Raw genomic sequence first — 19950 nt, forward strand, 5'->3', positions numbered from 1 at the left:
CACTCTATCCTATAATATGTTTGGCTGTTCCTGGGGTCATTCTGGCCTTCGGGCTTCCCTGGCTTTGGGTCGGGGTTGCTGCAGTGGTGCCGTGTACGTCGTGGGGCGGCTCGGGCTTTTGGAACTTGTGTGAATGTTGTGCGCAGGCCCTGCGTCTGCTGTTGTTGACTGGCTGTGGAGGGATTGCCTAGTGGAGGAAGTGATTTTTGTCTCAAGCCTCTGTGTGCCTACCTTTTCTTTACTCGGGGGAATGATTTTTGTTTTTTTTAATATTTATTTATTTGGCTCTGCTGGGTCTTAGTTGCGGCCTGCGGGATCTTCATCGCCGTTTGCTGGATCTTTCTTAGTTATGGCACTCGGGCTCCTTAGTTGTGGCATGCGAGCTCTTAGTTGTGGCATATGGGATCTAGTTCCATGACCAGGGATTGAACCCGGGACCCCTGCATTGGGAGCGCGGAGCCTTAGCCACTGGACCACCAGGGAAGTCCTAGGGAAATGATTTTTTTCTGAGTTTTGGGTTAGTTTCCTAAGATCTTATGGAAAAACACATTCCTGTGTGTGTTCTCCACTTTCAGCTCTTTACTTCTGGTTTCCCCATAAAGCGATTCTGCAACAGCTCAGCTCAGTTCTGACACTCTACCTGGAGTTGGCATCAGATTCCACCCACGGGTTAAGGGTTCAGTCTTGAATTCCGCCCCCCAACACCCACTTCAGACGCCAATCACAAATCCAGGTTGTCACCTGCGCTTCTGACCAACTGGTTGTAAGTCAGAGGTTCCCGTGACCCCCTTCTCTGGTCCAGTTAATTTGCCAGAGTGGCTCACGGAACTCAGGAAACCGATTTACTTACTGGACGGCTGGTTTATTATGAAGGACGTTATAAACGAACAGCCAGACGGAGAGATACACAGGGCGAGGTTGGGAAGGGTCCCGGGGGGAACGTGGGGTGCGCCCGTGTCCAGCACGTGGACAGGTTCCTGTCCACCAATGTGGAAGCTCTCTGAACCCGGCCCTTTTGGGTTTTGTGGAGGTTCTGTTGCACGGGCAGTGTTGATTAAATCACTGGTGATGGATTCAAACTACAGAGGTCGTGGGACAGGGGAGCTGTAAGTTCCAACCCTCCAGGCCCCTGGACCCAGCCCGCTCCTTGGGGGCTTCCCAGAAGTCATCTCATTAGCGCGAACTCTGATGTGGTGAAAGGGGCCTACTATGCACAGAAAAAGATGTCTTCTTTCTTCTCACTTAAGAAATTACGAGGGTTTGGGGGCTCCTTTCGGGAAGACCAAATGTATATTTCCCATTAAAAAGCAAACATCGCACAGGTCACACAGAGGTAAGTACCTGTCAGATGCCACGTTAGCAGTTATTTGCCTCTGTCTTATATTCTTTCCCCTTGTCGTTTCTGTGTACGCTAAAATGCCTTCTGGAAATTTTAATTGGAGGTGTACTTGATTTAGTTACATGGGGAGAGGAGGGTTTTTCCTTGGATGTGCCCAGCTCTCCAGGACCGTTCAAGCCACCTGATCCTTAGATTGCACTAGGAGGTAATGGGGCCTTTAGAGCACAGATGGGCATGTCCTGAGTAAGACCCATCCCCCCCAGTACATACTTGGCATCTGACGGAAGGGTGGGGGGCTCCGGGGGTGCTTGTGGGGCTGGACTGGTGTAATTTCAACTGTTCCTGCTTCACACGTGCACGCTACAGGAGGAGGCTTGGGGACTGGACCAGTCATCTAGTCTGTGGGCCACAGGTGTTCTGAGGGGAGGGGGTCGTGTCTGAGAGTTGGTGGTATGAGTGCCAGCCTGTCTCATCACTTATTTAAAAGTAACACCTCCTAGGGAATTCCCTGGCAGTGCAGTGGTTAGGACTCCACGCTTTCACTGCCGAGGGCCCGGGTTCGGGGAGCTGAGATCCTGAAAGCCGAAAGGCTCGGCCCCCCCCCCCCCCAAAAAAAAGACAAAAAACAAAAAGACAACTGGTGGTGCAAGGTGACAACTCACACGTGGGTACAGTCACTCATGATTTCAAAGAGTGTGAGAAACTGTTTTAAATTTTCCTTCTTGTCTGGAAACGTGTGGGGTTGACGTGGGCCCACAGTCCCCACCACCGGGGCCGTGCCCTGATCCCAGGAGGGCACGGCAAGTTCTCCTGCAGCCCTTCCGAAGGGCACGCTGCCACGTTTCACTCTGCCCCTTGCCGCCCCAGCCGCGTCCCTTCCGCTCCAGGAGGCACCCGTTCTGGGGACATTGTGTGCTGGAAAGCATTTCCCTATGCTCTGAATCCTCCTTCTCTGGACAGTTAGATATGATTGCTTTCTGAGGTCAGAGTTTGTTTTTTCTCTTAGGAACTAGTGAACCAAAGGATGCTGGTCCTGGACGGATGGAGAGAAGAGAGGAGGAAAGCGGGACGACTTTGCCTGGTGGAAACGGTCGCAGAAGGTTTGTGCGTGTCTGAGGACCAGGCCCAGACGGCCTGTCACTTTTCCGAAGACGTAGTCCCTGCAGGCTCGGGCTTCGGACAGCTTTTCTGCTTGTGTTGCAAAGATTCTAAGCAGTGGATTTAATTTCTAAAACCGCGGAGATTTCCATCTGAATTTTTAAAGACCCAGAGAAGCGATCGCCTCAGGGATGCTGGCTGCTTCTCCGGGGTGGCCCAGGGAGCTGCAGCGCTGCTGTGGTCTCCGATGCGGGCAGTGGGCAGGTTTGGCCTTGCACATGGAGGCCGCAGGGAGCGGGGTCAGGAGGGAGGGTCTGGGCGACCACTCCCACGTCTGTGAAAGGAAATGGCCGTTTTCATGCAAGAAGCACCCTCATTTACCTGTAACATGTGTCTGTGTTCTATTTTTCCACAGGGAGAGGTTCCCTGGGTGACAAGGATTTCTGCAGTCTGGCCGTTCTGGGGTCAGGTGTTGCTATGAGATTTCTCTACTTCTGTTTCTGAGATCCTCGGAAGGAAATCACCTGGAAGCACTTCGTGCAGTATTACCTGGCGAGAGGTCTGGTGAGGGACTCACACACTGCCTGCCTGGGGTGAAGGTGGCCGGTCAGCCTCGGGGTGCAGACGCGCACGGCTTTCCTTTCGCCAGTGACTGCGCCGCCCCACGCCCACGCCCGTGCTCGCTGGGTGGACGTCTCTTTTTTTTTTTTTTTCCGGTACATGGGCCTCTCACTGTTGTGGCCTCTCCCGTGGCGGAGCACAGGCTCTGGACGCGCAGGCTCAGCGGCCATGGCTCACGGGCCCAGCCGCTCCGCGGCATGTGGGATCCTCCCGGACCGGGGCACGAACCCGCGTCCCCTGCATTGGCAGGCGGACTCTCAACCATTGCGCCACCAGGGAAGCCCCGGACGTCTCTTTAACATCACGGCCTGACTCATCTTGCATTAGCTTTGGCTTCTGACACTTGGTTCTGTTTGTTTATCTTTACACTTCATTCTCGAATTGGATTGAGAGCTTTCCTCCTCTTAGGGCGCCCCTGCCCTGCTGGCTGGCCCTGGACGGGGCAGGGCCGGCGCTGTCAGCGCTGGACTCTGACTCACACCAGCAGAGTCCCCCCGGCTTGTCCTGCGGGACGCTCAGGCTGGAGTGTAAACTTCCCCAAGCACAGAGGCCTTGCTTCCCTGTTGCCCTGAACAGCGCACGATGAAGGTTGGGCTTTCCCTCTGTGTGGTGATGTCATAAGGAGTTGTTGTTTTCCACCAGGTCTGTGGCTGGGGCCTGTGTTGTCTTCTGTCCTCAGGCTGGGGGCGATGCTCCCTGTGTAGTGGGGGAAAGGCTGCTGCAGCCCCTCTCCACTAAGGACCTGCCCCTGTAAGTGTGGCCTGGGCGGGGTGAGGGTGGGGTGAGACCAGCGTCCTGTGCCTGCATTTGGGACAGGTTCCAGAGTTTCCTTGACGTCTGACGTGGCTTGCAGAGACATGGTTGTTCCAAAACGGCCTGGAACACGTAAGGGCGACGTGTTCCCTCCCCAGCCCACCTGACGCAGCCCTGCGCTCAGCTCCTGCAGTGCCTGGTGGGGCCCGACTCTCGCCTGACTCAGTCAGACGAGGACCAGGTCCCGCTCACTCGGGGGAACTTTCACGTAAGCTGGGAGAGTCCAGCACGTGAACGTGAGGGCCACATCCTCTCCCAGCCCCACCTGAGCTGTCTGAGGAGATCCCCTGATAATATCTTCAGGTGTCACAGAAACAAGTCATCTTATGCACAGAGGTCCCTGGCCTGGAACAGACGTTCTTTTGTGAAGGGGTTGTTTGGGAACAAAAAACTACAATATTCCAAAACCTCGGTTGCAGTCTTCGGTTTCTGGGGGATTTTTTTTTTTTAATGTATGTACATTTTGTTTCTTTTTTTAATATACGTATATATATATATATATATATATTTATTTATTTACTTGGTTGTGGCACGTGGGGTCCTTAATTGCAGCACATGGGCTTCTTAGTTGTGGCATGTGAACTCTTAGTTGTGGCATGCATGTGGGATCTAGTTCCCTGACCTGGGATCGAACTCAGGCCCCCTGCATTGGGAGTGCAGAGTCTTAACCACTGGACCACCAGGGAAGTCCCAGCAATCTTCATTTTAAAACAGCATTGCTTTTTTTCCTGATTACAAATGTAATACGTGCTTGCTGCAAAAAACTTTGGGGAAATAAATAAAAGTATAAAGAAAGAAATCACCATCTGCTAACCCAGGCTGGCCTTTTGTTGTGATCCTCCTAGCCGGTCTGAAAGCGGAGCTGCTCCCTCTTTTACACCCTCCGTCTGACTGTCCCGTTGCACACTCCAGCAGTGGTGCTCCACGCTGGGGGAAGTGGGAGGGGTCAGCTGGGCAGGGGTCCCGCAGGGCAGGGAGGATGCACCATGCCCTCGCCTCCATGAACCTGAGAGCTGGCGGGGCCTGGCTGGCTGGGGCTCCGTGTGTTGGCAGAGAAGCCAGGGCGGACAGTCAGCTGGAGTCCTGTCTGCCGTGGTTTCAGCTGTGTTTCAGGCGTGTGCAGGAGTCGGGTGGTGGTGAGGTTCCACACTCGGTCGTGTTCTTGCCGTGCAATCCTCAGCCTTCCCGTTGTTTCCAGGAGGAGCTGTGGCGTTTCCAGTAGTTATGGTGGTGTTGACAGCAGACTGTGTCCGACGTTCCCCAGAGGGCGCGCGCCTTCTGGGCAGCAGGCCGTTTAGGCAACAGCAGCTAGCAGTCCTTGGGGCTGCACTTTCATTCTCGTCGGCACTGTTTTCTTGTGGTGCCTGCTGTCCGACCAGGGATCGAACCTGCAAAGCCCAGAATCCTAACCACTAGGCCACCAGGGAACTTCCCTCCTTCGGGATTTTTAAGCCAGTTTGGAGGCTTAGTGCTCAGATGTGCCACATTTTAATCCCTCTTCTTGCACTGGTTCCTGTTTATTAAAATAATCCCAGGCTAAAATTGTCCACGTTAGTAGGAAACAAAACCAAGACCTGTCCTGCGGAGTGTGAGCTGCCCTCGGAGAGTGGCGCGGCCCATGTGTGTGAGGCTCGTCTGAGGAAGAGGCCCAGGGTTGCTATGCCATGTCCTGCCTGGGACCTCAGCTCTTCTGACTGGTCGTCTCTTTTCTAGGTGGACCGGCTGGAAGTCGTGAACAGTTTGTGCGTGTTATTACTGCCCCTGGGACATCGTCTGAGGTGAGGGCTGGGTTCAAGGCCGGTGTCCTAGATGTAGATTTTGGTTTCAGCGTAAGGTGTAGTTTTCTGGGAATTCCCTCGTGGTCCAGTGGTTAGGACTCCGAGCTCTCCCTGCCAAGGGCGCAGGTTCAATCCCTGGTTGGGGAACTAAGATCCTGCAAGCCTCGCGGCCAAAAAAAAGGTATAGTTTTCTGTTTTTTTAGAGAAATGCCTTCCCTGGTTTCACTTTCCAGCACCCACTTGTGCTCGTTTGTTTTGGTGACACGACAGGAACAGTCTTCCAAGTAGCGCAGGACCCTCATAAAGCTATAACTGTGCTTCAGTTTTGCCAAGTAACACATGACAGCTGCCAGCTGAGATCTGGAAGGGGGAAGAATAAAATGACAGAGGAAGGCGACGTCAGCTGTCAATGGGCATTTATACTTTGACCTCAACCCTAAGCCTGTGGTTTGGGGCCAGGACAGGTGGCCTGTGAGAGCTGCTCCGGGCTTTGCTGGGAGAGGTGCTGGGGAGGGGCGGCGGCTGTGGGGGGCACCCCCTACAGCGCCTGGCACCTTGGTCTCTGCAGAAGTTTGTGTGGTTCAACATCAGCAGCGTGGACACCTTCGAGTGCAACCTGGAGACCACCCACTGGGAGCTGGGCATCGAGGTCCCGGGGCAGACGGCTGTGGTCTACACCACCGAGAGCGATAGGTGAGTGGGTGCAGCTGGGCCCGGTACTGGCCACGCGGCGCTTCCTGCTGTGCCCGCTCAGGCGTGTTACAGGTGTTCTCCGATAGTCACGGTGTCTGTGGTGGAAGATAAATTTGTTGGCTCGGTTTTTATTGAGGAAAGAATTGATCAGGGAAATGTTTAGCTAGGCAGCCTGAGGACTGTGTGCAGTGGGCCGGGAAGGGCTCCGCTGCGGGGAGGCCGTGCTGGGTCTGGAGGGGTGAAACTTGATTTCACCCACAGGTGAAATTGAGCAGGTAGGTGTGCGTGGATGGGGGAAGCTGCATATACAGGTTGGCACATTAAAAAGCAAACTGTTCCCTTTTGTGTAGCAAAACCAAGTTCTGGAGCCGTCCACTGTTCATGGCCTGGAGGCAGTGTTTCTGGCCTGTCTCTCAAGGGAATGTGACAGATGGTTTTCTTGGACTTTCTAGGTCTTTCTTGCGAAGCCTGGTGCCTACCTTTCCCCTGATCGGAATCCTCCTCTATGTCGCGAGGAGGGGCTCGATGGGGGCTGGGCGTGGCAGGCGAGGAGGGGGCCTCTTTACCGTTGGCGAGACCACAGCCAAGAAGATCATGAAGAACACCGTCGGCGTGCGCTTTGCGGACGTGGCTGGTTGCGAAGAAGCCAAGTTGGAGGTCATGCAGTTTGTGAATTTCCTGAAGAAGCCCAAGCAGTATCAGGACCTCGGGGCCAAAATTCCAAAGGTACTGATTTGAGAAAACATGGTGATGCTCTGAGCTTCGCCCTGGTTCACTGTGGACAGAGCTGGGACCGTGTAGCTTGTGGTAACGATGCTGCGTCTTGTTAATCACAGTGGGGAGTGGAAATCCTCTTATCTGATCAGCTGTTTGAAACTATAAAACTGGAATCATAGGGACAGTGCACGCCCACCTGGAGTGTGTTTATTTCACCTTCGAGCACAAACATACATCTTTGTTGGTGTGGTGTCTCGTTTAGAGCACAGGCCTTCCTTTGAGTTTGGCCCCAGTGATCAAATTCTCTGTTAAGTATCCTGCACAAAGCACTTAATGTCTATAGTTTTGTTTCTTTAAAATGAACTGAGAACGTAGAAGCAGTCTGAGTGCAGGATCCTATATTTTTATGACTTTTTCTTACTCTTTCAGTTTTCTATCCATTCAATTTGGCAGCATTTTTTCTTTAACAGTTTGCCTTTATTACTTTATTATCTAAAGCCTTCAACTTTGTTTTCAAAGAAACAACTTTCTTTACTTATTATCAAAGTATATAATTAAAATAAGTACACGGAATTCCCTGGCGGTCTAGTGGTTAGGACTTGGGGCTTTCCTTCCCATGGCCCGGGTTTAATCCCTGGTTGGGAAACTAAGATTCTGCAAGCTGCGTAGCATGGCCAAAAAAGAAAAAGAAAAAACCATCAAGTACAACTCTCGTAAATGGGTTTGGGATCAGATGCAGCTGTCTCTCGGGAAGCCCACGACCCAGTAGTGGGACAGGTGTGCGGTGTGGACGCAGGTTGGGGTGCTGTGCAAAGGAAGTGGAGCTACGGTGATTCTGGCCGCTCCGTCTACCTGCAGGTGTCTCTGGGTGTCGCCCTATCGAGGGCCTGGCTGAAGCTGTGAGTCCTTTTCCCAGAAAGGTTTGCGTCTCACATAGAATAGATTCACAGATCCCTCGAGGCATCCCTGGGCCCTGGACCAGGCTACGAGCTCTCGGGTGGACAGTGCTCACCGCATGGACCTTCCTGGTGGCCCTGTGCTTCCCCCAGAGTGCCCTGAACAACAGGAGAGCATGACTGACCGCTGGGGCTTTGTGGGCAGGAGGTTTGTGCTTCTGTTTGACCACCTGGTGAGAGCTGGCTGGAAAGCCGGGTGTGGGGGGCACAGAAGGCACCCTGGGTCCCATGACCCCTGCCTTGAGGAGACCCTCTGTGAATCCACATTCACGGGGACGTGGGGCCCTGACGCCTTGTGGTTTTGAGTTTTGTGGCTCCCTCCTCCCTCCCTTTATGTATTTTATTTTTGTCCTTAAAGACTTCAAAAAACAACCTTAGAGTCTCCTCTGAAATAAGTAGATATTAACCCACACCCTCGACTACAAGTGGAGCAATGTGAGCCCCACTTAAATCTCTCCTCGTTCCTCAGGCGTAATGGTAAGCCCGGAAGGAACACTGAGCTGTGTTTCTGGGGCGTGAATTGTGAATTTCAACCTTAAGTAAGCATAGAAAAAGGCAGGTTGTCGATCAGGAAGCACAGGTGCCAGTGACCACACACAGGGGCCGCCTTCACAGCTGCCGGTGGGCGCGCTGGACAGAATCACGTGACCAGGTCTGGGGCGTGCGCTCTTGTTTGTCCTGGTGTGAGTTGGTGTGTTTCACAGGGCAGTTTGGCAAAGACCATTAAACATCAGACCGCAAGATCCAGCGAGCTCTGCCCTGGGAGGGTTGCCTGAAGAAATAACCTGCTCGGCTGTACTGGGGGTGTGGGGGGCTTTCCCACGTCTGCAGCGTTTGAACGTTTCATGGTGAACGTGCGTTCATTTTACAAGCAGAAAGTATCACACCGAAAGCAAACCTCAGCCGACCCGCGTGGAGCAGGCCTAGAAAACGCCTGTTCAGTAGAACGTGACTTTCTCCTCGGCCCCATCTGTGCCCTTTCAGAACCAGGCACTGCCTTTCTGTCTCAGGGAGCCATGCTCACTGGTCCTCCTGCTACCGGCAAAACGCTTCTCGCCAGGGCGACTGCGGGGGACGCCAGCGTGCCCTTCATCACCGTGAACGGGTCCGAGTTCCTGGAAATGTTTGTCGGCGTCGGTCCAGCTCGGGTAGGTGGTTGCACCCTTATCCTTGCCCTGGGCTTCGTGTGGGACCCTGGCAACAGGCGCAGAGCGCAGATGTGCAGCGGGAGCCGGGCGGGCAGGCAGAGCAGCTGAGATGAGAGTCGAGTTCCAGAGGCGAGGGCTCAGCTTGGTGAGCGCTTTAGTCCTGTGTTGGTACCAGTGGCAAAGCAGACCCTGCGTGGACTCCTATTTCAGGTCCATGACGTGTTTGCAATGGCCCGAAAAAATGCTCCCTGTGTCTTATTCATTGAAGAGATTGACGCGATTGGCAGGAATCGCGGCCGTGGGCACTTTGGGGACCAGGGCGAGCAGGAGAACCCCTGAACCAGCTGCTCGTGGAGATGGACGGTGAGCGGCTGCACGACCGTCCGCCAGGCCTTCCTGTGTGCGGGACCTCCCCGGGCGAGAACCCCTGCTTGCTCTCTTTTGAGGAAGGCTGTTTTCGGCACACACGGTGCAGAAAGCTGCCCTCAGAGCTCAGCGCAGGACGGGCCGACACCCAGGCTCCTTCCACGCTGGCCTCTGACTCGGGGAGGTCCCAGCTCAACGTGACAGCCCAGCAGCCCTGCTGAAGCTTCGCGGGAAGAGTCTAGGCGTTCTTATTAGTTTCCAAATTTGGAGAAGCTTTTGTTGGACCTTTGGCAGGTCTTGTCCTCACTTTGGCAGGTCTTGTCCTCACTTTGGCTTTGGAGGTGTGTTGGGGTCCCCGACAGGACCCAGGGTTTGGTGATTCTCCTGGAGGACTCCGTGTTTAGTTGGATTCAGGACCACGGTTGAGTGCAGTGACAGGATACAGCAGAATCCCAAGGAGCAGGAGCCTGGTGGCCAGGGAAGCCGGCCACGGTCTCTGGAGCCCTGGAGTCACAGGATGCAGCTCCTTCCCTGGCAACGGGCTGGGTGACACTCGGGAGTGGGGTTTCCCCTGGGGGCTGGTCACGTGGCAGCCTCTGCCCAGCATGTGCCACGATCCCAGCCTCCCAGGAGCAAGGCATGTGCTTCGCAGAAACCACACGTCTGCACGTACAGTTGAGGCGCAGGGAGCCCCTCTTATCGGGGCGGTCCTGAATCCCAGGTCCCAGAGGTGGCCGAGGGCCCCCGTGAGCAGGCCTTTCTGCAGATGAGTGCTGGGTGAGCTCAGGCCCTCGCCGCGCCACCTGCCTTCCAGTCGGGCTCCCTGAGCCCAGCAAGCCGTCCAGGGCCTGGGTGGAGGCAGGTCTCCGCAGCGGCCCAGGGCCCCGACGGTGGAGGCTCTGCCTGGCCCCTGCAGCTTGCCGTGTGGTGTCAGAGGCTGGCCGTAATAGACCAGTAATAAATTAGGATGGGCGTCCGTGGCCTGAGGAAGGGCTGGTTACCCACCAGTGCATGTGCGCCTCAGTCAGCATTGGGGGCCGCGGGGACCAGAGCCACTGGTTGCCTTCTGAGACGAGTCAGAGCTAGCCCTGGGCGTGAGTGTCCACCCCACACCGAGCAGCCTGTGCAGTGGGCTGTGGGCCCGCAGGAGAAGCAGGCCCAGCGTGGGGCTTCCAGGGTGGGCGGCAGGGGTCCTGGGAAGACGGCACCAGCTGCGCAGGGGAGGAGCCCTGGGAAGAGGAGAGACCCCTGCTGCCTGGGCCCCCTCCTTGGGCTCACCTGCTTCCCTCATGTCCAGGGTTCAGCTCTACCACAAGCGTCATGGTGCTGGCCAGCACCTACCGCCCCGACATCCTTGACCTGGCCCTGACACGGCCCGGCCGGTTTGACCGTCAGATTTACACTGGTGAGTGTGCTGGTTGCCTGGGTGCTGAGGCTTGGCTCTTCCCTCCTTTGGGTTAAAAGTTTGGTTAGATCGGGCCTCCCTGGTGGCGCAGTGGTTAAGAGTCTGCCTGCCGATGCAGGGGATACGGGTTCGTGCCCCGATCTGGGAGGATCCCATATGCCGCGGAGCGGCTGGGCCCGTGAGCCATGGCCGCTGGGCCTGCGCATCCGGAGCCTGTGCTCCGCAACGGGAGAGGCCACAACAGTGAGAGGCCCGCATACCGCAAAAAGAAAAAAAAGAAAAAAAAAAAAAAAAAGTTTGGTTAGATCTTTAGCTGTGTCTTTGGAGGAGATTTTGATCGGGGTCCTAAAGCCGTTAATACAGTGTTGTGAAACGGTGGAGGTACGTGGGTGCCCCCCACTTTGGGAAGAACAGGTGTACTTGGGGCTGGGGGAAGGTCACTGCAGTCCATGCAGGTGGGAGCGAGGTGACAGACTTGGATCCTTCAGCTTTTACTTTTTGTGCGCCGTTAGTGAGACAAGCATTCACCCTGGCCCTTTCCACTGGTGAGGAGATCCTGGGAGTTTAGGACTTGAGTCCTTCACGGACCCCGTGCTGCCAGGGCGGCCAGAGTTTGCTTGTGGTTGGGTCCCTGTCCTGGGATGGATTTGCGTGGACCAGAAGCTCCACGGTCAGGAAGTTCTCTGATGTGTTGAAGAGCTGAACGTACGTGACCTGTGGGTCGTTTCTGCCGCGGGGAGCTCCCTGGCCCAGGTCAGACAGCCGAGTGTGCAGCACAGACACGCAGGGGAGGGCCCTTGCAGTGAAGTGGGGCCTCCCTCTCTGTTAGGCCCCCCTGACATCAGAGGCAGGTCGTCCATCTTCAGGGTCCACCTGCATCCACTCAAGTTGGACGAGAGCCTCAGCAAGGACGCCCTGGCGAGGAAGCTTGCGGCCCTCACTCCAGGCTTCATGGGTGAGTGTGGCCAGCTGGGCCGTGCGGGTCTGGGCGTGTCGTCGGTGGGTGGTGTCTGGTTGTGCCATTTGGTCCTGGCATGTGCTACCCTTGTCTTTAGAACTTTTGAGTCTGATGGACATATCGGAGGCCTCAGAGATGATTAGCCCCAAGGCTGGCTTGTGCCTGTTTGAACTCCTGCCACCCCGGGAACATAGGGCAGTGATGCCTCGTCCCCTTGGCATGCTGCCCATTGAAGGGGTCATGGTTCAGCACTTCCCAAATTGGATGACAGACCTGAGTCTACACGTCCAAGAAACTGAATAAACTCCAAGACGTCCACACTGAGATACAGTGTAATCCATGTTGGTCAGAGATAACGAGAGACTGTTGAAGCCAACCAGACAGAAGGGACACCTAGTGGGGCCGGGTCTTCAGTAAGGCTAACAACCGATTCTTCTTGGAGACCATGAGGCCAGAAGGCAGCGGATCTGGCAAAACTGTTCTTCAATAGGGGAGGAGAAATAAAGGCATTGCTAGATTGTTTTTTAAAGTTGAGGGAACTTACTATATTTAAACCTGCCCTCCAGGAAATGCTGGAGTCCTTTGGGCTGAAATGAAAGGGTGCTGGCCAGTGACTCAAAGCTGTGTGGGGAAATAGCCCTGGGAAAGGGAACTGCATAGGTAAACGTAAAGGCCAGCATCCTGTGTGTTTTTGGTTTGCAGCTCCTCTGTTTTCTCTTTATGATTTAAAGGGCAGGTGCTTAAACCCATAAAGACATGTCTGTGTTCATGGGCACACGACGTAAAAAAAAAGTAACCTGTGAAGGTGGGCGGGGCTGTGTAGGAACAGAACCTTTGTACATTGTTAAAGCTGGAAAGGGAAAAACTGGTTCTGACCTTCCTGTGGAGCTGCCAGGGGACTGAAGAGCCAGCAGAGCCTGTGCAGAGCAGAGATGGGAGACGCACTTCCCTAATGCAGACCTTACCACAGAGCTCCAGCGAACAGAGTGGGGCTGCCGGCGCAAGGGTGGGCGTAGACCAATAGAGTAGAACTGAGAGCCTAGATGTGCGCTTGTGCATCTCGGTCAGTTGTTGTCTTTTTAAATTTATTTTATTCATTTATTTTTGGCACGTTAGGTCTTCGTTGCACGCGGGCTGTCTCTAGTCGCGGCGAGCGGGGGCTACTCTTCGTTGCAGTGCGCGGGCTTCTCATTGCGGTGGCTTTTCTTGTTGTGGAGCACGGGCTCTAGGCGCACAGGCTTCAGTAGTTGTGGCTCGCGGGCTGTAGAGCGTAGGCTCGGTAGTTGTGGCGCACGGGCTTAGTCGCTCCGCAGCATGTGGAATCTTCCCAGACCGGGACTCGAAACCATGTCCCCTGCATTGGCAGGTGGATTCTTAACCACTGTGCCACCAGGGAAGTCCTTGGTCAGTTGTTTTTGTCAAAGGTGTGAAGACCATTTGATGGGGAAAGAACAGTTTGTTCAATCAAATGCGCTGGGTCAACGGTGTCCACAAGCAAAAGGACGAAACTAGACCTTAGACCACATGCAGCGGTCGAGTCAAAATGGCTAAGAGACCTAAACTGTGGAGCTAGAACTATAAAGGTCTTAAAAGCAAATCTCTGTGACCTTGGATTTGGCAATGGTTTCTTAAAGCACAAGCAACAAGTGAGAAAACAAATTAGATTTTTTCAAAATTAAAATCTTTTGTGCGTCAAGGGACATTATTGAGGTGGTGAGAAGACAGCCCACAGAATGGAAGAAGCTATTTGGAGATTATGCATCTGGTAGGGGTTTATAATCCAAAATATTTAAGGAACCCAATTTAAAACTGGGAAAAGGATTTGAACATTTTTCCAAAGAAGGTATACAGATGGCCAGAAAGCACATAAAAAGGTGCCCAGTGATATTAGGAAAATGCATATGAAAACCACAGTATGATATCACCTCACACCTACCAGGATGGCCATAAAAGGCAGATGGATGAGTTGCCAGGGGTGTAGGGAGACGGCCGTGCTCGCATGGTGCTGGTGCGGATGTAAGATAGTGTGGCCATGGGGATCCACCTGGCAGTTCTTCAAGAAGTGAAATACAGTTACCGTATGACCCCAGTTCCACTCCTCGGTATCAAAGAGAATTGAAAACATTTGTTCACAAAAAGGCTTTACACAGATGTTCACAGCAACATAATTCATAATAGTTGAGAGGTAGAGGGCACCCCAGTGTCCAGCGGTGCGTGACTGGATGGATGGGTGTGTGTGGAGTGGGTACAGAAGGCCAGCTCTACTGGCCACGTTATATCAGGGACTTGAGCGTCCGTGGAGTTTGCCATCTCCTGTGGAGGCCTCGGGGCGACTGTGCACGTGATGGAACCTCATTCAGCTGTGAAAAGGAATGAAATACCAATATACACGCTACGATAGCAGATGAACGTGAAAATGCCGTGCCGAGTGAAAGAAGCACACACAAAAGTCCACGTGTCGTGTGATTCCACTTATGTGAAACGTCCAGAAGAGGCAAATCCATAGAGATAGAAAGTAGGTTAGTGGTCGGCTGGGCATGTGTACAGGAATTAGCCACAGACGTCACATCCGTGATGGAAATGTCTGAAATGAGATCAGGGCAATGGTCGCACATCTTGATAAATTTACTAAAAGTCTTTGAAATGTACACTTAAAACGGATAGATTTTACGTTAAATAAATCATACCTCAGTAAATTGTTCAACCAAAATACTGGCTGAAAGCAACGGTGACTGACAGGGCAGGTCCCATTTCCTTCAAGTCCTTGACCTAGTTTAGCTCTGGTCCCTCTGCTGGAGATTTTCCTCTAACAGCCCGCCCTGGGGCACTGATGGGACTGTTTCTCCTTTTCCGGGTCGGGTGCTGATATTTCTAATGTTTGCAGTGAAGCGCCCCTGATCGCCGCCCGCCACTTGAGTCCTTTGGTCCGGGAGAAGCTCTTGGAGCAGGCGGTTGAGAGGGTCATCGGAGGCGAGCCGGGCAGTGCTGAGGGGCGGTTTCCAGCTCTGACCCACAGCGGGCCCACCCTGGGGCCCCAGCTTCACTTCAGTGAGCTGCAGCCGTGGACAGTTTTCCAGACCAAAATCTGGGACTTGGGATCTGCCAGCGGCTTTCGTGCTCTTACTCGAGCAACATTTAGAATTTCAAAGAGATGTAACCTCCAGGGCGCTGCTTCAGACCCAGGTTCGGGTTCTGCCCGTGGCTGAGAGGCAGGTTTTTTGCGTGCTTCCATGGGAAGCTTCAGCGTGGGGCAGAGGTCTCCCGAGTGCCCTCCTGTGGACGGAGGTCAGGGAGGTGTCCGTGCGGCCAGCAGCTGTCCTTCATGATCCCGCCCCACAGCTGTGAGAGCCAGCCCGTCTCCAGACAGCAGGTTGGCAGGGCTGCTTTGTCTTTGCTTCACGTCTTATTGAAGTGTGGCATGCACAGACAAGTGTCAGTAACCCAAGGCAGTCGCCGCAGCTGCTCGACGCTGTCCTGGGGGCGCCGCTGAGCTGACCAGCCCTGAAGGTGAGCTCACGCGGGTCGTGGTGCCTTCTCTGTGCCCTGTTCCCTGCCTGCGACTGGGTGTAGGCGGCGTAGAGAATGCTCCTGGTCTCCCTGCGTCCCGCCTCACTGCCAGTCAAGCCACAGAGAGTAGCTCACCCCCTTGGCTACATACGGGCCCCCAAAGGCACCTGCCGCTTGCACGGTGGGGCGGGGCTTCGGCAGAGCAGAAGGCAGTGTAGCGTCTGGTATGGGGGGACAGGCGCCCAGCAGGCCTGAGCAGTGTGCGTGGAGTGGACAGGCTGTCCTGGGTGGACGGAGGCCCTGACTGGCCCCCAACATGCCCACAGTGCAGAATGGGGCCTTGGCGCCCACCTCTCCGCTGTCCGTTTGTCCTCTGCCTCTTGCCACGAACTTGACTTGCAGGTGTCGAGAAGAAGACGCAGGCCCTGCAACCCAGCAAGAAGATGACGGTGGCCTACCATGAGGCTGGCCACGCGGTGGTGGGCTGGTTTCTGGAGCACGCAGACCCCCTGCTCAAGGTTGGCCCATCCCCCTGCGCATCTGCGGTGTGGTTCAGGGCCCACTCCCCTCCCGGGGGTGCTGTGTGGGCACGGTGCATTCCAGGTGGCGGCCCTCTTCACTCTTTGAGGATGTAATGGTGTAGAATTTGTTACAAGATTCCTTGAGGGGTGGGTGGGCAGAGAGGGGGGTGCTGGTTCCAGGAGGGGTCTGGATGCTGGCCACCTGACACCTGGAGGAGGTTCCATGTTAAACTCACCTCACTCTAAACTTTCCCCTGACGGCACAGCTCCTCTACAGCTTCCTGGGACGGCGGGACAGAGGGGGTTTCTGTGTTCATCCTTGGGGTGACCTGTCAGCGCTGGGGCCCAGGGTTTCTTCTCCTCCTCCGGGATGCCCGGGGACCCTGGGGGTAACAGGGCGCGCCTGCCGTATCTGGCAGGTGTCCATCATCCCCCGGGGCAAGGGGCTCGGCTACGCCCAGTGCCTGCCCAGGGAGCAGTACCTGTACGCGCGGGAGCAGCTCTTCGACCGTATGTGCGCCGTGCTGGGTGGCCGCGTGGCCGCGTGGCCGAGCAGCTGTTCTTCGGGCAGATCACCACAGGGCCCAGGACGACCTGAGGAAGGTCACCCAGAGTGCGTACGCCCAGGTAAGGCGGTGGCTGCGGGGGCTGGGAAGGGGGCTCAGGGCACCGTCCGCCAGGCTCACGCCCACCCCTCGCCTGCTCCAGATTGTGCAGTTCGGAATGAGCGAGAAGCTGGGCCAGGTGTCCTTCGACCTCTCCCAGCCTGGCGAGGCGCTGGTGGAGAAGCCGTACAGCGAGGCCACGGCCCAGCTCATCGACCAGGAGGCTCGGCGGCTGGTCAGCTCTGCGCACGCGCGCACCCTGGACCTGCTGATGCGCTGCCGGGAGCGGGTGGACAAGGCGAGTGGGGCCGGCCCGTCCCCAGGGTCGGGATGGGGGCCCTACAGGGCGCCGATCGGACGGCCTCACGTGGCCCGGTGTGCAGGTGGGCAGGCGGCTGCTGGACAGGGAGGTGCTGGAGCGGGCCGACGTGGTGGAGCTGCTTGGGCCCCGACCCTTCGTGGAGAAGACCACCTACAACAAGCTCGTGGTGGGCACGGGTGGCCTGGAGGAGGACACGTCCCTTCCCAAGGGGCTGAAGGGCTGGCGCCGGGGGCCGGAGGAGGGCGGCACGGAGTGCCCCATGCAGGAGAGCCCAGCCCAGCGCCCCTGCCTGGAGAGAAGCCTCCGGAATCTCCAGAGAGCAAATTAAAACGCGTGATAATCACAAATGGGTGTTTTCAGGTCAGGGTCCTCTGAGCCCACGGGGATTCCAGCTCCCAGAACGTGCCCTTCCACCGAGGTGGGGGCTGGGACCCTGTTCCCGAGTCAGGGGGGAGGGCAGTGGCTGAAACTCACCTGCCCCCTGTGGGCCTGCGTGTAGGACCCCCTGGGCCTCCCCCAAGGTGGGTGGTGGGCTCATCTGCTGGGGACAGCTGCCCAGTGGGGGGACATTGGTGCTGGTCCCCTCACCTGCCCTGGGGAGAGACGGAGAGCGGGCTTTTGGCCCAGTTCAGAAATCCTCAAGGTCTGGTGAGGTTCAGAATTGAGGAAAGGAGAATACTAGCCGGGCGCCAAGCGAGCAGCGGTCAGCGGGGTAGAAGACCCGTGAGTCTTCATGGAGGGGCCTCGCCACTTCCACAGGCGGGGTGTCTGGGGCGTACCCGAGTGGAGCCACCCCTGTTCTCAGGGTCGGGGCCTTGCCAACCGTGCGTCTCCGGGAAGCTGCGTTCCTTGTGGCCCGTGTTGTTAGGGTCCAGGAGAGGGGGCTCTGGGTTGCTCCACGTGGTAGGACAGCCACCGGGGGTCGTAGCTAAGCTCCAGGGCTGAGCCTTCCATTCGCCGGTTGGTCCTGGAGCGAGACTAGGGCCCAGCCCCCGGGGAGTCGGGGTGAGTGGAAATGGCCCCGCGGGTCCCCAGAGCACGGCCAGGGCGTCGGAGTTGTCAGACTTGTGACAGTAGCAGCAGCTGCGGCCGTGGGGCGGGCGACGCGGGCTGAGTGTGCGAGCAGGGGCACCGCCCCACGTGCCCGCCGCTGCTGTCCCGGCCGTGGCCACACGCTGGGCCTCGGGGATGAAATTTTCCAAATTGTTTGGTATGTTTGCCTCAAAAATAGAGTTTCCAACTTGGGACAAACACTTCCAACCTTGTTGTTTGTGGAACGTGTATTGCTGAATTTCTGAGATCTCCGGGGCTCGCCCTGTGACGCAGCCTTGAACACTCAGCCTCCGTGTGTTGAGCTGCTTGGCGTCCTGCAGGGGCCTGTCCTGGGGCTCCTTCTGATGGAGGTGGGGTGCTCTCTCCTTGACCCCAGGAAGGACCCACGTTGTCCTGAGCCTGGGGGTGTGTTCCTTGGGAGACTGGGTGCAGCCCCTCCCCGGGTCCAGGGCACCCCCCTGGTAACAGCACCCCTGCCTGCGTGCCCCACGCCTGCACCCCCTCCAGTCTCCTCAGCCCCCTTTCACCTCGCACCCCGTCTGGGCCATCGCCCCACCTGGGCCGAGGCCTGGCCAAGGATCTCGGATTAGGGAGGCTCAGCCCCACAGGAGGAACCGCCCGGCACGGGGCACGCGGCCTGCATCTCATGGTGGTTAAAACGGTCAGGGTTTAGGCTTCGTCCTTGGTCTTCCGCTCACAGGCGGACCGGACCCTACCTGGCGGCTGCCTCCGCAGGAACCTGCCCCAGGCTGGGGAGAGCCTCTCGGGTACCTCTGCCTCTTCGAGCCTGGGCTTGTGGGGGCAGGGTCTTCGCTTCTTTAACGCCTCGAGAGCCAGGGCGCTTGGCCCTGAAACGTGACCCAAATGAGAGCCCAGGGTGTGTCACAGTGGAACCCCCAGTGGCTTTAGCTGGGAGAGGACCAGAGCGCGGAGCTCCTGGAGGCCCCTAGAGCAGCCGCCCCCGGCCCGCACGCCTGAGCTCCCACATCAGCTGGAAAGGAAGAGACTGGTCAGCGAGACTTAGGACAGGGTGCCGTTTTAATCCTGCTGTTTGGAAATGCGATCTGCAGAAGCCTAGCAAGAAGGTGGGAACTCGGCGCGGGGGAAGACCTGGGGGGCGGGGGGCGCGGCTGCCCTCACGGGATCCCTTTTACGTGAAATTCTTGGTCGTGTCTGGAGACACCTCCGTGGTGCTGCCCCTCACGTGTCCCTCCTGGTGCACAGGGCGACCCTTTTCCTGGCGGGACGTGCTGTAGCCACGCCCAGTGGGCCCAGCATGTGCCCAGGCCTGTTTTCCTTCCCCAGAAATGTTTCAGTGGAGAAGGGGTCAGGGCAGGAGGCCTTGGGGACTAAAAGCAAGCTTACACATTTATTTTAAAAGTGTTCTTGGACTCGCTGTCTGACTGGAAGCCAGTTCCGTCCCTTAGTATGTAAGCGTCTGGAGCAGCCGAGCCTGGCGCCCCTGAAATGGGGGCCAGGCGCTGTGCCCAGGTCCCCTCACGTCCCCACGCCCCTCGGGCTGCTGCACGTGTGTGCGTGCCTGTGTGTGTGTGTCTGGTGGGCCGCAGGGACTGTCATGGCAAGGACGGGGCGAGGGCGAACCTCGCCTGCCCTGCCCGGCCCGGCGATCTGAGGCAGTCGTCACATATTTGGTGTTCCGAGCTCAGGAGGTGGGTCTGGCTCTCAGGCAGGGACCACGACAAGCAGGGTGTTAGGGTCTGGGGGCTCTGGTGCCGACACTTCCCGGGCGGCAGGAGGGGCGCAGGGTTGGAATCAGGCGGTTAGGGCAGCAGGTGTCCCGCGGGCTGGAGCTTGGCACTGCCGTTCAAGACTGGAGCCCCGAGCCCCCCGGGGGGCTGCAGAGCGCCTCTCATGGGCAGATCCCTGCTCACCGCACCCCTACCCGCGAGTCTGGTGACAGACGAGAACGCCATTCCTACAGACAGAAGTCTCGTCTCATCCCTGGGCCTGGTCCCTGATCCAGCGACCAGGAAGAGCTGGACGTAAGGCCACTGGGCTGTGCTTATGCGGAGGCGCCACGTGGGGCGGG

The 19950-nt window shown here is 56.7% G+C and overlaps 1 protein-coding gene across 1 annotated transcript in view; it reads left to right on the forward strand.

Moving 5' to 3' along the window:
- Positions 1 to 18062, forward strand: part of LOC132480326 (AFG3-like protein 1) — a 23443-nt gene extending 5381 nt beyond the window's left edge. The window contains 16 exon segments of the mRNA XM_060084449.1: positions 2346 to 2439; positions 2853 to 3001; positions 5585 to 5606; positions 5609 to 5649; positions 6218 to 6342; positions 6795 to 7068; positions 9026 to 9163; positions 9374 to 9494; positions 9497 to 9526; positions 10827 to 10934; positions 11764 to 11889; positions 15802 to 15917; positions 16340 to 16450; positions 16453 to 16501; positions 16504 to 16547; positions 16629 to 18062. Coding sequence (XP_059940432.1) covers positions 2346 to 2439; positions 2853 to 3001; positions 5585 to 5606; positions 5609 to 5649; positions 6218 to 6342; positions 6795 to 7068; positions 9026 to 9163; positions 9374 to 9494; positions 9497 to 9526; positions 10827 to 10934; positions 11764 to 11889; positions 15802 to 15917; positions 16340 to 16450; positions 16453 to 16501; positions 16504 to 16547; positions 16629 to 17222 — 2142 coding nt within the window. The 3' untranslated portion in view covers positions 17223 to 18062.
- Positions 18063 to 19950: the final 1888 nt, after the last annotated feature.

The sequence above is a fragment of the Mesoplodon densirostris genome, chromosome 19 (genome assembly GCF_025265405.1).
Source record: "Mesoplodon densirostris isolate mMesDen1 chromosome 19, mMesDen1 primary haplotype, whole genome shotgun sequence".
Taxonomy (NCBI): Eukaryota; Metazoa; Chordata; class Mammalia; order Artiodactyla; family Ziphiidae; genus Mesoplodon; species Mesoplodon densirostris.